We start from the raw sequence: 16,179 nt of genomic DNA, 5'->3' as shown, positions 1-16,179 counted from the left end.
TCTTCTTCTTCTTCTTCTTCTTCTTCTTCTTCTTCTTCTTCTTCTTCTTCTTCTTCTTCTTCTTCTTCTTCTTCTTCTTCTTCTTCTTCTTCTTCTTCTTCTGTGTGTACTTGCCCTAAGATCCCATGTTTCTAAGAGTAAGGCTTAGAGATTGCTAAACAAGATATTTTAGTTGTTGTTCATATTAGACTGCAATCATACGCACAATTAATAGGTGCAAATGCTGGGTGGATTTAAAGGGTGCAATCAGACAACAACATCTGGGAAGTACCCCGCAGCCATCGGCATCCCATTCTGCTCTGCTGCAGAATCTGAGTTAAAAGTCACCGGGGAAAACCCGGTAGTAAACGGGTTGTGATGGGCCACGGATGGACTTTCTGGTGTCTGATTGCTCAAGAAGAAGAAGAGGAGGAGGAGGAGGAGGAGGATATTGGATTTATGCCCTGCCCTTCACTCAGAGTCTCAGAGTGGCTTACAAACTCCTTTCCCTTCCCCATCCCCACAACAGACACCCTGTGAGGTAGGTGGCGCTGAGAAAGTTCTGACAGAAACTGCTGTTTTTCAAGAACACTTCTGACAGAACTATGGCTTGCCCAATGTCATCCAGCAGCTGCGAGTGGAGGAGTGGGGAATTATATCTGGTTCTCTCAGATTAGAGTCCACGCACTTAACCACTCCACCGAACTGGCTCTCATGGCGTCGGGATGGTCTGATCAGGCCATCCCGACTCTGTGCCATTGTTTCCCCCCCCCCTTTGCAGTATGCGCATCATCGCAAACTCCATAGGGAGCCCTCGGTGCCGAGGTGCAATTCATCGATCCCTCGGTTAAGTGCATGGGGGGGGGAAGGTACAACCCCCCCCCGACTCACCCGCAGTTGTATATGATCACACACTGATGGACTGCGCCCACAGCTTCAAAGGGAGGTGTGATCGTGCAACTGCGGGTCAAATTCCTCCGGAGGAAATAGCCTCGCTTCCCTCCCGTTTTTTCTGGCATATGTGACCACAACCTTAAAGAGGTTTTTAGACCCTTCTCCATTCTAGTTGTCTATGTGTGGAAGCAAAAAAGCTACAGGATTGGATTATATTTCATTGTATGTATCAGTTTCAATCCATCAGTAGAGTAGGGAATACTGATACCTCTTGCTACCAGAATTTTACTACTTTCAGCTTACAGAACTGATTAAGAAGATGTATCACAGAGTACTGTTATCTAGTAGTGGATGAACAGTGACATCCTAAGCAGTTATAACCTTGTACATTCAGTGACTTAGAAGGCTACAAGTGGGGGACCTACAAGGCCTTGTGGTCATTTCATTTCTCCCCTTCCACAATTTCTTTCACCCCCTGAAAGCCTTCATAGGTGCTCAATGCTTGATGGCCAGCAATACTGTCATGGTTACCTAGCAATGGCTACTGAGACCATTTGTGTGTGTTTTTAAGCTACAGATGCTTCTTCTATCATTTGGGGGTAATAACCCTCTATGTATTATTTTTAAAGACATCAGGGTTGTTTCTTTGTTTCCCCCCCCCCTGCAAATTTGGTGCTTTTCTTAGATTTCAAGAAAGATCAGTCTTCTTTGTTCATGGCTTCAGTCTCTGGATTTTAAATATCCACATTTGGCCACCATTAAAATTAGATATATTGAGAACTGAGTTTAGGATAGCATTGATAGTCACTTTGTGAAGTAGAAAATATTTTATTTCTGTTGATCATTCAGAAATAATAATAATGAGTAACAAGACTGAATGGCACAAAATATTATCATAAACCCTTTCATGCTGAATAGATAAGGTAGCTAAAGCCGTGCAGTAGTCTTTGTAGCAAACCACGTGGAAACAGCACAGTTTATGTTGGCAAAGACAATTTCCCCATCAATAGATGCTTCATTTTAAAGGCTCCTCAGGCTAGGAAATGAGACAAAGCAGTTAGAAACAGCAAAGCTTTGTTCTGTCCGACAAAATACAGTATTTTTTTTTTCCTGCCAGATTTCAAATTTTCATATACAGATTTTGAAATGAAATATAGCTGGATTCATTGTTGTACTGGTATACGGATATGTGACTATTGTTTCCTCAGGAACAACAATACCTCCACTTCTCAACAGTACGTCCAACAATTTATACCTGAACTTTCAATCGGATATTAGTGTGTCAGCTGCTGGATTCCACCTAGAATACACAGGTAATGTACTTGCAATATATATTACAATTGGGCAGGGGTCGTTTCGTAGGAAAAGAGCTAGGGGAACTCATTAGCATAACTCATTAGCATATGCCACACCCCCTGACATCAGGGGCCTGGCGATGGACCTACAAGGCTGGCAGGAGTGAGAGGAAGCCCCGCCAAGACCCTCCCTGGCCCCAGGCAGGCAGGGGTGGGGAGAGGCAGGAAGGAAGCAACTTACCCTCCCTCTTCTCCTGCCTCCTCCTGGCTGAATGAGGGCCGGAAGCAGGGCGGCTGGAAGCAGGGGGCGGGGCTTCATCATGTGTCCTGCCCCCCCCCGCACCTCACCCGGGGGAACTGCGTTCCCCCGCGATCCCCCCCGAAATGACCTCTGCAATTGGGTAACACAGAATCATTCTGGAGACAGGGCAGTCAGTTGCCCAGATGTTGACTGGAAAGTCAATTGCCCAGATATCTATTCCTCTTAGCCTGTGCTCATCAGGTCACCTGGAATGAACAGTGCCATCCATCCTCTGAAATAGCAGTTAAGTACTGCAAATATAATGATCAAGTATAGAGACTCTGGAAAATATCTTGAATCCCAGGTTTAGTTTTGAACTGTCTGGGCCAGACTGTAACTATGGAATGCAGTTGGTGATCAGTAATATAGTGTTGAGATTACTAAGTAACCATATTGTTGAATGTAGATAGGAAAAAGTGTTCATGGCATGTGTTATAATAATATAAAATGAACTAGAACTGCTCGTGCTGGGTTTTGCAGTTAGCAAAGAAAAGGTTATTGGAGCATAAAAATCAGTCGCCGTTATCCGTTTTGTGGTGTGATCATTGTTGGTACTGAAATTTGGAATGTAGTTGTAATATTTGTAATGCAGTCCCTGTGTTCCAGGTGCATGTCCCTTTCTTGATGTCTGTTATCAAATATATACAGATAATTAGTGGTTTGGCGGGGGGGAGGGGAAAGGACTGAAATTTCAGGAAACCCCAACCAGTGTTCCCTCTAAGCTGAGTTAGTGTAAGCTAGCTCACAGGTTTTTAGCCTCTGGTTCACACATTTTTGTCTTAGCCTAGGAAGGATGGCTCCAGAGCAAACTAATGTATGCAGTAGCTAAATCGCTCTCTCACAACTTTAATGCCAGTAGCTCACAAAGGAGAACTTTTGCTCACAAGACTCCACAGCTTAGAGGGAGCATTGATCCCAACCCAACTTGCTTTTAATGTGTGGCCCGTCACAAACCTTAGAAATAGTATTGGGCAGAAGGCAAATTGGCACCTGAGTGAGTGTCTGCCAGGAGATGTGTGGCACCAGCAGTAAGATGAATAGCCCACCCCCACAGCTCTTTTCTGCTAGCAAAGGTATGTGGGAATGACGAAGCCCTCCCTGCCGCCATGGTGTACTTGGTAGCTGATCTACCCCCCCACACACACACACACTGTTTTAAGGTGAATGCTGGGTCACACTTTAAATGTGAGTTGGGTTGGGGGTTCCTCCAACCCAACTTGTGTTTAACATATCATCTAATCTCGCCTTTGCTTTCATTGTTGCAACTGTTGACACTGCAATTTATAGGCCCAGTGCTCTTAGAACCTACTATGGTGGAAGAGCATGAGTCAAGGAAGAGAAGGGCAGGACAGACAGATTTGGAGAGGGGAGCAGAGTATGGCTACTGTTAAGAGACTTTCAGCTGGTGTTGCTATGAATACATAGGAGTGCGCCTAAAGAAATCACCTAAAGTGATTTCTGAAGAGGAGCTTAAGGGCCTTGTTCATATTCTGATAAGTCATAAGATGGTTCAGACACTGATTCATAGATTTCCATTGAAAAGTTTGGGGGGATCCCATTGATTTCTTTTTTTCTTCTACCTAACAGTTTTGTATTTTTAACAAATTACTTAATCAGTAACAGCTGGCTAATTGGAATAGTAGCAATCATATTTTGAGATTAATTGGATTCTCAACTATATTAATGTCCTTGTAGCTGCTTTGCAGCCTTTTGATCACCTATTTTTCAGCCGAAATGGGTATGAGCTGCCAATATGAATTTTTAAAACAAACTGCTGCAGAACTACACAGTTAATATCTGTCATTTTAACAATCACCAGCTGACAAGAACATCCATAAAAATACAGATAATGGCTCAAAAAAATTAAAAAGTGGTTGTTGAAAGAGTTATGTAGCTTGACTGTGCTTCCTCCTGTTTCATTTGGAATTACTCATTTTTACTGACTGCATTAATAATGGAATAATAGAAAAGGATATTTGTGAACCATTACTGGGAGAGGAGAGAAGCGGGGGAAAAAACCTGTGCATTTGTCAGTGTTGTACGAAGTACTTTTTTCCCATGAAAAGAAGTTAAGCTTTTGCCAGCACAGCATCAGATCCCTAAATCACAAACATCTTGACCAAAATGTATTGTGTTCAGCAGCAGTTCCGCTCTCCAGTCACAAAGAACTTATTCCAATGGGTGGGACTGTGGCTCAGTGGCAGAGTACCTACTTTGCATGCAGATGGTTGAAGGTTCTTCCCTGGCATCCCCAGTTAAAAGGACCAGATAGTAGGTGATGTGAATGATCTGAGACACTGGAGTCCTTCTGCCAATCAAGAGTAGACAGCACTGATCTTGATAGACCAATGGTCTGACTCAGTAGCCCTGTTCACAAGTTACATTGAACACACATATATTGTGAAGACCCAATGTGCATTCACTTTACAAATGAAACCAGGGACCAGTATCTGGGTGAATCTTCAATTTAAATCACACATTCTGCCATATGTGTGTTGAATGTAACACGAAAATTACTCAGCACATGCCTAAAGGAAAATCAAGAATACACTGTACATGGATTGTAGTGTATTCACTGTAACTTGTGAACATGGCTAGTATGAGGCAGACTTTTTTTCGTGTGTGTATTATCATTGGTACTGAGATATTTGACCTATAACACTGGTAGACTTTTGTGTGAAGAACCTTCTCCTCTGACCTATCTATATAAAAAAAACCAACAACCCTGGCAACGTTCCCTCTAAGTTGTGGAGTCTTGTGAGCAAAAATTCCACTTTGTGAGCTACTGGCATTCAAGTTGTGAGCGAGCGATTTGGCTACTGCATAAATTAGTTTGCTCTGGAGCCATCTTTCCTAAGCCAAGACAAAAATGTGTGAGCCGGAGGCTAAAAAACGGTGAGCTAACTCACACTAACTCAGCTTAGAGGGAACACTGGCTGACAGTTTGGAGTTGAGGGGGGGTCTCATATCCCTGGTACCTGTCTCAAGATCTGGAGCTATCCTGACCTATCTTTCTTCCTTCCTTCCCCACAACTTCCTGGTTTTTTTGTTTCTGTTCCAAGAAGCTTAGGCTTCTCTGTGACCATTAAATTTTATGACAACTTTTACAAGGTATCATTATGTGGAAAAGTGTTGACATTATTAATGGGTTGTTTATAGATAAATTATCCTGGGATGGCAGGTCTTTAACTTGCTTCTGATTTGTTTTCAGCTCAAGGGGCAAATCATAGTTTTTCTACATTTTATCTGGAAATCACATTTGCCACAAGAACAGTGAAACCACATCACTGTTTTCTGTGGCAAATTAAGCTCTGAATTATAAGTGCATATCCTTAAATATCTCTGGACATGCTGCATAGAGCTGTAGTCCAACTCACAACCCCCTAATGCATGTTCACAGGTATTTCAGGCACATCTGTCACTCTTCATATTTACTGTAAGAAATAGTTGTGTAACTCCACAGTATTCGTGGCAAACATGATCTACAGCAATAGTGTTCTGGATTCTGTGCAACCAGTTATACTCTAAAGACATTTTGCCAAAAAGTGAAAGGTCTAGAGATCACTGTGACTTTTTCTGTGTGGGTGTAACATATTTTGTGCTTCGTTGCTGATAATATCCTTCTGATGCAATCCACCCTGGGTGCAGCAGTTACTGCAAAGGAGTATCAGAAGCAGACACGTGTCACAGTTGTTTACATTAGTTCAGCTTTGTTTCCCTTGAGGATGTGAATAGTGTCTCTGCTGTTTTGAAGGCTGGTATATGCAGGTTGGATTTGTGCCCAGCATTTCTGCTGAAGGTGATCTGGACTGTTTTCTTTTCTACTACCCAGTGTTATCAGTGCTTCAGTAGAGGAGGGCAAGGTCCTATTTGCAATGATCAAGCAACTCCTAAAATCTGTTTTGACTAGAATCCAGTCTTCTTTTCTTAGGGAACTTAAGTATGTACTAGTAGACCCACTCGATTATTCCTTAGATTAAACATTCTTCCTCAGTCTTTTTCTGTCTTGGATCAGCCAGTTATGGGATTGTGACTTCCTTGGTAGTTCTAGTGGATGAACTTCATCTCGAGGTTGAAAGAATATCTACCTGTTAGTCCTGTTTGAACTCTCAGTGGAATGATGCTGTCCCATTTTCATGAAATACTTTAAATGGCTGCTCAGGATATCTAGCATCCCCCTCCAGCAATTCAAATGTATTCTTTCTGGCTGCCTCCGCAGTTGTTCATTGTTGATGTTGGCTGAGAATCATGGTTCCATAGGACTCACCAATGCACCTTAATTTCTGTGTAAAACTTTTTTTGGAATCATCCAAGGCAATGGGATTGGCATTCATCAACATGCTGATGACACCTAGCCTCAAATATATAATTAACGAAGCATTCAGGAGTAGCTGTCTCAGTTTTAAAGCACTGTGCAGAAGCTGTGGGTACATGGGGAAAAGTGAGTCCAAACAAGATGGAGTAAATAATCCCCATATTCTTGAAGGAGTGGTTAAGGATATGATAGGTAGTGTTGCCAGGAAGCATGAGATAAGACAATTTTAGGTGTCTCTACAAGTGTGGCTCCAGTGACTGGGTTTAGGACCAGGGCTATTTTTGGGCAGGAATACACAGGAACGGAGTTCCGGCTGGCTCCTGAGTTTACCACGCCCAGCAGGAACTCATTAGCATAATAGGTCACACCTAACAGCAGAAACTCATTAGGATTGGCTACATTAGGGGTGTGTGGCCTAACATGCAAATAAGTTCCTGCTACAAAAAAAGCCCTGAGTTTTGACAACAAAGCAAACAGAATAAGAAGCAAAAGGTGGGTGTGGCTGGATGAGCACACTTCTGATGACACGGGGTGTGGTCTAATATGCTAATGAGATATGTTGTCAGGGGTGTGGCCTAATATGCTAATAGGTTTCTGCTGTTGGGTGTGGCCTATTATGCTAATGAGTTCCTGCTGGGCTTTTTCTACAAAAAAGCCCTGTTTAGGACTGTATGCCTTTGTGGCTTTGGCGTGATATTGGGAAAGTCAAATCCTAAAATCATACAATCAATTATATTGGCTATAAAGGAATACAGAACAACAAGAAAAGAGGCAAGTTTAAAAATGAAATCCATGCAAATTCCAAATGCGAGCAGTAGTTTAATTCAGAAGCATTGCCCTGATCTGGATGCCCCCACATTCAGAAATACAAGCTTGGATGGGGGTCTTCTCTGTGGTGGCAGCCTGTGCTTCAGACCCCCCTCTCCATAATCCATTCATCAGGTGGCTACTTTTGCTAATATTAAAACATCATAAAAAATGGCTGACATTATTGGAACTCCCCCCCCCTTTAGTGTCTTCCTGTATTCAATTTTTAATGTATTTTTATTGCCTTGGTCATGTTATATTTTAAGTGATGAGGCTTGAGCTACATTCAGGGCCATGTAGTCTAAAGACAGAAAAAAATAAACAATGGTTACTTGTTCTGGAAGGCTCTTCCTTGCTGAAGAAGAAGAAGAGATTGGATTTATACCCCGCCCTTCACTTGGAGTCTCAGAGCGGTTTACAAACTCCTTCCCCTTCCCCTTCCCCTCCCCACAACAGACACCCTGTGAGATGGGTGGGGCTGAGAGAACTCTGACACAAACTGCTCTTTCAGGAACAGCTGTGCCAGAGCTTGTGACTGACCCAAGGACACATCAGCAGGTACAAGTGGAGGAGTGGGGAATCAACCCATTTGTAAGCAGCTCAGACATAATTTTATAGCTGCTAAGTTTGATGAGTTGCTTGTTTCTTGATTTTTTTTGTTTAATTATGGTTTGTAAAATGTGTGACATTTTATTATGCTTGTGTGCAATATGGTTTGAGAGTGGAGAAATCAGTATATAGATATTTCAAACCAATAAATGGCTGCCATTATGAAATGCAGACCTGTGTTCAGAGGCAGAGGTTACTTGAAAGGGAAAAAGAAAATACTTGCTATAATCAAGGGTGTTGGGCTTACCCTTTCCCTTTCATGTTGGGTGAAATGACCATGTAAAATAATAGAGTGTTATGTTTTGTATTCAGAGACAGGTGATTCAGTGGTCTCTGAAAACCCAATTACTTATGGATGACCCAAGAGATAGGAGTGAAGATGTTGTGGCTTTGTAGATAGAAGTTGTTGATTCATAATAACAACCCTGAGACAGATGTCTCTGGACCCACTGTGGAGGTTTGTAGCTCACAGGTGAAACCTGTAGAATAAATAGGCAATACATACAAAGTAACTTGTTCAACTCTGCAGAGATTAGTTAGAACTCAATACATTTGCTGGCATTGTAAAGCATAGTAGCCATAAAGGCGTTGTCAGATTCTATACTGATTAACAAAGATCTCCATTATGTTTAAAATGTTTCACACTAGTAAATAAAACTTGCTGTCACTATTCACATACCCAGCCCTGACCCTGGGCATCAAGGCTGCCAGATGCCCAAGTTCTGTCCCACAAGGGGGCTCAGATTTACTTCATCATCTGCCAAGGATGAGTACAACGTCCTGAAAGAAAGGGGGTGTTACTTCACCCCTTTCCCCTGGAGTGTCACTTTAGATTCCTGAGAATGCCTCACATATTTCCTGGGCATTCCAAGAACCGTTTCCTCCCACTGCTCACTGCCTTCCACTTCTCTGCAAAAGTGGTAGAGATTTGGAGGTTCCTGTCTCTACACAGCCAGAACCCAGTTGACTTTCCGGCTGCTGCCGCCTGTCCTCCGAAGGTGTTCTCCAACATGCCTTGGCTGACATCTGATGATGTCACTTCAGGTTTTGACTGATCCACTTCTAGTTGCCATGGGAGCAGCTCTAGTGGCCCCGAGATGGTCCCCGTGACTGGTCTGCCACACTTGCTTTCTGCATGCATAGGCTGTTCCTTGCTGCATCGGGACGTTACTCCCCCATTAATTGAAGTGTGATTCATAATTCAATATTATGTTTCATTTGTGGCATGAATTCTTGTCGACCTTTTACAAGCCAATTTATGGCCCGATATGGCTTTATTATAAAAAATATCCCACTGTTACTTGTGTGGAATGTGGCTGTTCCAGCTGCTTACAGTATCACTTCAAGGTCTTGGTTATGACCTTTAAAGCGCTATGTGGCCTGAGACTGACATATCTAAGAGACCGCCTCTCCCCATATATGCCCCGGAGAGCCTTGCCCTCCTTGGACCACCATCTGCTGTTTATCCCTGGCCTGACGGACATTCACTTAACTTCAACCAGGGCCAGGGCTTTTTCTGCCCTGGCCCCAGCCTGGTAGAACATGCTTCCAATTGAGATCAGAGTCCTGCGAGACCTAGTACAGTTTTGCAGTGCAGGCAAAATGAAATTGTTCTGCCAGACCTTCAAGTGAGGCAGTGGATGTACCTCGATTGTCCTCCCCACTGCAGTGGCTGCAGGCTGCCACTGATGAGATTTATAGCTCAGCTGTGGCCCAGTTGTTCCCAGCTTCAGGATGCTGCATGTGTATTGTCTATTGCTGCTATACCCATCTTTTTTAACTGTTTTAACTTTTTATTGGTTAATATTTATTTAATTGTCTATTGGTGTAATATTGCTGTGACCCGCCCTGAGCCCGCGTACTAAAAGGGCAGGATATAAATAATATAAAGAAATAAATGTTCAACTACTGTCAGTATCTACCACCAAACTTGAAGCAGTTGATCCAGCTTCCTATTTGCATCTGAATTCGATTCCAAGGGCTAGTTCTTTTCTTTAAAGACCTTCATGAGCTGGGGCCAGCATATCTAAAGAACTACCTCTCCCTTTATCCAGCTATGCCCCAACTGTGCTTCTCGCACCAGTTTCTACTCTTCGCCCCCCCCCCCATGTGGTATGTTCTGGCTCTCTCCATTTCCAGAACTGATTACCAGAGGCCATTTGAGAGGATCAAGAAGTAGTAAGGCAGTATCCAGGGAGCCAAAGTGTACCAGATCCAGAACAAAACCTCTGCCCTCTTCACTATATTAAGCTTGTTTTATGCAGGTTTGTGAGACACCTCAGGATTTTGTTTCATCTGCTTGGAGTAAATGGAATAGATTTGTGTGTGAAATCAACATGAAACAAGTTCTACTGATTAAGTAATTTGCAGGATTAACAAATCCTCTTGGTTCTTTCAGAACTGATCATACTGTAATTCTGGGCAAGGAACTGAAATGGAGCTACAAATTATTAAATCAAACAGATTTAAACTAGGATTTTACTAAGCAAATACTATAGAATGTGATTTTCACTTGTTTAGGGTTTTACTAAGAGCTGTTCTAACTTTCCAAAATGGCATAAAGAATAAATAGTTAAAAAACATTTTAAGAAACTCCCCTAGATCAGAGTTGTGGAATTACAAATAGTTGTAAGTAATTTTTGCTGTGTTTGAAAATGCCTTTTTTATTTTTAATTGGCATCTGTGACTTGGCCATATGGTGCTTTTCATGCAAGCTTTTCTGACATGGGCAACATGCGAACCCTTTTGTAAGTGTGTCTGCTTAGTTTAAGCCTACATTAATGCTGGCCTAACAGCCAGAAGTCGTCTTCTGTGTTGAATATTTAAACATCATGTTAAACTTTAAACACTCGAGTTCTTTATTTTTATGATTATTAAAATTGTGTTTCACTCAAGTTTCTGAGGCTTGTACCCTGTAAATGGGGTTGTTCCTGCCCATACATCCCACAGGCAGTTTTTGGATATGCTGTAAAATACTGCTTGAGATTTTCCGCCAGATTATTTTCCCCCTTAAAAATTTATCTAGGATTTTGTTTTCCCTTATGAAATCTGTAAAATATTTAGGGATAGCAGTGGTTCCATACTATAAGTATGCCATTTTGAGGAAGGGATTTTTAAATGCAGCCTTCATTAGGGTTGCCAGCCTCCAGGTGGGGCCTGAAGACCCCCGATTTTTACAACTGATCCCCAGCTGACAGAGATCAGCTCCTATGGAGAAAATGGCTGCTTTGAAGGGTTGACTCTATGACACTGTACCCTGCTGAGGTCCCTCCCCTCCCCAAACCCCGCCCTCTCATGGATCCATGCCCAAAGTCTCCAAGTATTTTCCAACCCAGAGCTGGCAAACCTAGCCTTCATAGATCTTTCCTACTAATTTGATTCCATACCTAGAACCCATCTATGGACTAAACTGAAGCAAATCACAATTGACAGGAGATTGTTATGGTTGATTAAAAATCTCTGTACTGATTCTACTGCCCAAGTGCAGTGTAATAGTGAGGGTCACTTGACTACTTCCTTCCCCGTTGGCCAGGGGGTTCAATAGGGGTGCCTTTTAGAACCATCTTTATTTAGTTTATATTTGGCCCCTGCCACACGGGGGGGGGGGAAGTACGGCCAAAGTGCGGCTTTTCAAAGCTGCACCAAAAGAGACACCGGCGGCGGAATCACACAGATCCCCTGAGCCGCCGCGCAGTTCCTCCCCGGCATGATCAGATGCCAGGGGGAAGCCACTGAAAGGAGAGCGAGGCAGCTGAACTGTGCATGTGTGCGCGTGCACAGTTCAGCCGGGAGCCTCGATTGCTCCTGCAGACGAGCGCGCCAGCGATCTCACAGCCACGCTTGCTGCGGTGCTTCAGGCAAGTCCTACCAGTTAGTAGGTTCTTTTTTGCACTGCATTTTTTGTTCTGAAGGGACGGATCGGGAACGGGTGTGCGCCGATTCCCAGATGTTGCAGTGGGATCGTGCCCGTTTGCTGCGCCCCCGATCCGTCCCTCTTCCGGGCCAAAACCTCCCATGTGACCGGAGCCTTTGTCTAATTTGCCAGTTTTCTTTAATGATCCTTTTCTGCATTCTCCTGAATTACAGGATGTTTCAGTCCCTCTTTTACTTTACACAGATGACTCAGTTTTACTTTTCTGAAATCAGGTCCATCTTCTTCGGGCTTTGAAAAGGTTTCATACTTATTGTTTGCATGAGGAATTATCTATTAATTTTACCAAAACTAAAATTATTAAGTTTGTACCACGCTCTTCGACCAAAAGAAAAACATGGCTAGTTAATGGACGGAAAATCTCACAGCTTGTCATAAACAATTAGTCACTTGGAAATCTATGGCTACTATGAAGACAATTCTGCATTTCTTTTATTTTAATGGGGCATATTGTATTCCAGCTGCTATTAGAGTTTTTAGCTCAATGATGATTTCACAACTTTTGTATGGTGTCCCTATATGGATTTCTGATGTAGATGATTCTATAAATAGAGTGTGGTCGTTGTTCCTTTGGAATCAGAAGACTTTACAGGTACATTTTATCATTGGCCCTTCATTATGAATTTGGTCTTAGCTCTATAGACACCTGTGCCTGGGTGTCTATAGAGCTTTCTAATATATACAGAATTGAGGGTTTTGAATATTCAAGAGAGTACTGTTGAAGGTTAATTTCTGAGTTTCAAATTCTTTTCAGTGAGAGGTTTATGCTTATTATATATTTCAAATGTTACCCAGAATTTTGAATAGTTTCTTAGAGAATAGCTTTGTCTTAGTGCTTCTAGGTTTCTCCCTTCAGAGGTTACAGTTTTTCACTAACTCCTGTGATGTCTAAGATTCTCCCCTTTATCATAGACCAGGGTTCTTTTCCCAACTCCTTTCACTGGCAGGAAGTTATTCTCCTTGTCCCTAAGAAGCAATAACTCCTTTTACTATTTTACTTGTATAGGAGTTCTCTCTAACTACGCAGACCTTCTGCAATCCTTCATCAGTATCTGTTGTCTGTATAAAGCTGTTCTGTAGCTTTCTTGACTGAGAATCTAAATTCTCCCCCAGAGTCGTTCTAATATATTTAAGACAATGGGGTCCCTCTACTTCTCTCTATAGAAGTACTTTTCTGATGATTCCCTGACAGAAATCACTGACTCCCAAAGTCTCTTCACTCAGAAGCCAACCCCTTTGGCTACTGATCCAGACATTAGATTTCATACAAAGACCAAAAGGCAAATGAAACTTTCCCCTCCAGATCACGATTTATTTCCTCTCTCAGTTGATTCTGGCTGATTAGAGAGTGAGTAGAGCAACCAATCACATAAGCTGTTCTCTCCAGGGAACATTAACTCTTGGACTTCCTGACTCTCTGGCTGATTTCGCACTAGAGCTGCCTCGCGGTTGCGCTGCCATTTGCCCAAACACTATTGGTCAATTTCACACCCGAAGCTGCGGGGCTGCATTTGACCCACGGCTTCGCCCGATTTCCTCTGCAGTTTCGTGATCCTCAAAAAACAGGATCACGAAACTGCGGGGGAAATCGGGCGAAGCCGCAAATCAAAATGCAGCCCCGCAGCTTCGGGTGTGAAATTGACCAATAGTGTCGGGGTAAACAGCGGCGCAACCACGAGGCAGCTCTAGTGCGAAATCAGCCTCCGACACAAGCAGCACTTTTAAAAGCATGCTATTCTTTGCTATCTGTCAGACTCTTATAAGGATCCATGGCCCCAGCTTTTTCAGAACAGAAGTTATCTCTTGTAAATCTTAAGGTGGAGGATCTTCTTCCTCAACAATTAAGTTCAAAAAAACATGTGGCCACACTGATTTATGTCAGAGATAAGAGTTATACTCATTTTGATGCTCGGATAACATGTTCTCCATGTGCCTTGGGCCTTTCGTCTAAGGGTAGATTCCTTGGTTGACCCAAAGTTATGTAGGACCTTTATGCATTCGTGATTCAACTACTCCTTTTCAATGGTATTGCTGGGTCATCTACTTTTGTTGTTCAGTCGCACAGTCGAGTCCGACTCTTCGCGACCCCATGTACCAGCTCCCGCCAGGCCTTCCTGTCTTCCGTCGTCCTCTGAAGTTGGCTCAATTTCATGTTCGTTGCATCTTTGACACTGTCTAACCATCTCATCCTTTGCCGTCCCCGTCTTCTTTGACCTTCAATCTTTCCAAGCATCAGGGTCTTCTCCAGTGAGTGCTCCCTTTTCATTTGGTGGCCAAAGTATTTGAGCTTCAGTTTCATTATCTGGCCATCTACATTATCTGGGTCATCTACTAAGGATCCCTTTTTTAGATTGGTTATGTCCCTGTCTCCTCCAGTCAGTGGACTCTCTTGTACATATTCTCCTGCAGTGTCCTTATGTGCTCCAGTATAGGCTAAAATGGATTATGTCATATCAAGATAAATGGGCTATGCTTCCCCTAGTGACATTGGACCAAAAGGTCCAATTCTCCTTGGAGGATTCTGATTCCCAATGTACTTATTTTGTTGCTTGATTTTTAGAGGCTGCAGACAAGAGTCGAGGGGAAGTGTTTTTAGATATGGGTTTTATTTTATTTTTTGGTTTTATTGTTCGAGATCTTGGACTGAGAACAGGAGATGTCAAAATAAAATAAAAAGCAAATTATTATTGTTACTCAGAGCTATAGCTCAATGGCTTGTGTCTGGCAAGAGAAAGGGAAAAAAATTAAAAAGTGCTGGTGGCAACAGAGTGAAGTCACCTCTTGGAAAACCTGGAAGTGACATCAGCCCTAAAAAGTACTCAAAACTCTATGGTTTTCCTGAGTTTCCATTGTTGATCACCTGCTTTTCATGGAGAAGGTCCAGATTTGGTCCCCAAAAACTCATATAGTAAGTGTAGGGCTTTTTAGGGAATGACATTTCCATGACTGAGATCATAGAGTGTTGCTGTGCTGCTCAGAGTAGGCAGTACTGAATTAGATGGATCAATGGCCTGCCGAGTATAAAGGTTCTTCTTAATGAGGAGAGAATACTTTGGATAATGATTTTCTCCGTACTCACTGACTTGTCTTGTGATGTGCAGCTGCAGAGAAGTATGGGCTATGCTTTGGGTTCCATCTTTATTTCACATGAGACTAGTTGTGAGAGGCACTAGATCTAGGTGGTATCCTGATTAAGGTGTGTATGGCCTGAAAGGGTTCCTAGAATCCATTGCAACATTTGAAGATTACTTTGGACAACTTGATGTGGAACAGGTTACAAGCTGGAAGAAAGTCTGGAAACAGTTGCTTACTAGTTTAAGTTAACCTGTTAGTCTCAATTAATAACCATAAATATTTATCAGAAAAAAAAATAATGGCAATGCTCTTCATGTGTTTAAGAATCTTTGACTAATAATGGAGGAAATGTATTTTGTCATTGTTAAGTTTTTTAACTTTTCACAGCTATAGGTTTGGACTCTTGCCCTGAACCACAGACCCCAAACAGTGGTATTAAAATAGGAGACAGGTACATGGTTGGAGATGTGGTTTCCTTCCAGTGCGATCAGGGATATTCTCTTCAGGTAAGTTTTAATTAATAAAACTGATGTTGCAAAACACAGAACTCACATTATAAAATCTAAAATATTAGATTTTTGAAATTTTGTTTTAATTTGATTGTCCTTTTTCAAAATCGCAGAAAGTAAGTTTGCCAACCTCCAGGCAGAGCCTGGAGATCTCCTGAAATTACAAGTGATTTCCAAACTACAGAGATAAGTCTGTGTGGAGAAAATGGCTGATTTGGAGGATGGACTATGGCATTATATCCTGAGGTCCCTCCCCAGACTCCACGCCTAAATCTGGAATTTCCCAGCCCAGAGTTGGCACCTCTAGCAGATGACATAAGAACATAAGAGAAGCCAATGTTGGATCAGGCCAATGGCCCATCCAGTCCAACACTGTCACACAGTGACCAAAAATACCAGGTGCCATCAGGAGGTCCAGCAGTGGGGCCAAGACACTAGAAGCCCTCCCACTGCCCCCCAAGCAC

The 16,179-nt window shown here is 42.6% G+C and overlaps 1 protein-coding gene across 1 annotated transcript in view; it reads left to right on the top strand.

Annotated features, from left to right (window-relative positions):
* The window catches only part of CSMD3 (CUB and Sushi multiple domains 3), a 796,050-nt gene that overhangs the window by 619,503 nt on the left and 160,368 nt on the right, over window positions 1-16,179 (top strand). The window contains exons 36-37 of the mRNA XM_015417873.1: window positions 2,082-2,186; window positions 15,594-15,712. Of these exons, the coding sequence (XP_015273359.1) occupies window positions 2,082-2,186; window positions 15,594-15,712 (224 nt within the window). The remainder of the gene's footprint in view (window positions 1-2,081; window positions 2,187-15,593; window positions 15,713-16,179) is intronic.

This window comes from Gekko japonicus, unplaced genomic scaffold, assembly GCF_001447785.1.
Source record: "Gekko japonicus isolate JY-2015 unplaced genomic scaffold, Gekko_japonicus_V1.1 scaffold449, whole genome shotgun sequence".
Taxonomy (NCBI): Eukaryota; Metazoa; Chordata; class Lepidosauria; order Squamata; family Gekkonidae; genus Gekko; species Gekko japonicus.
The sequence above is the reverse complement of the archived record's forward strand: the minus strand, read 5'-3'. Positions and strand labels throughout refer to the sequence as shown.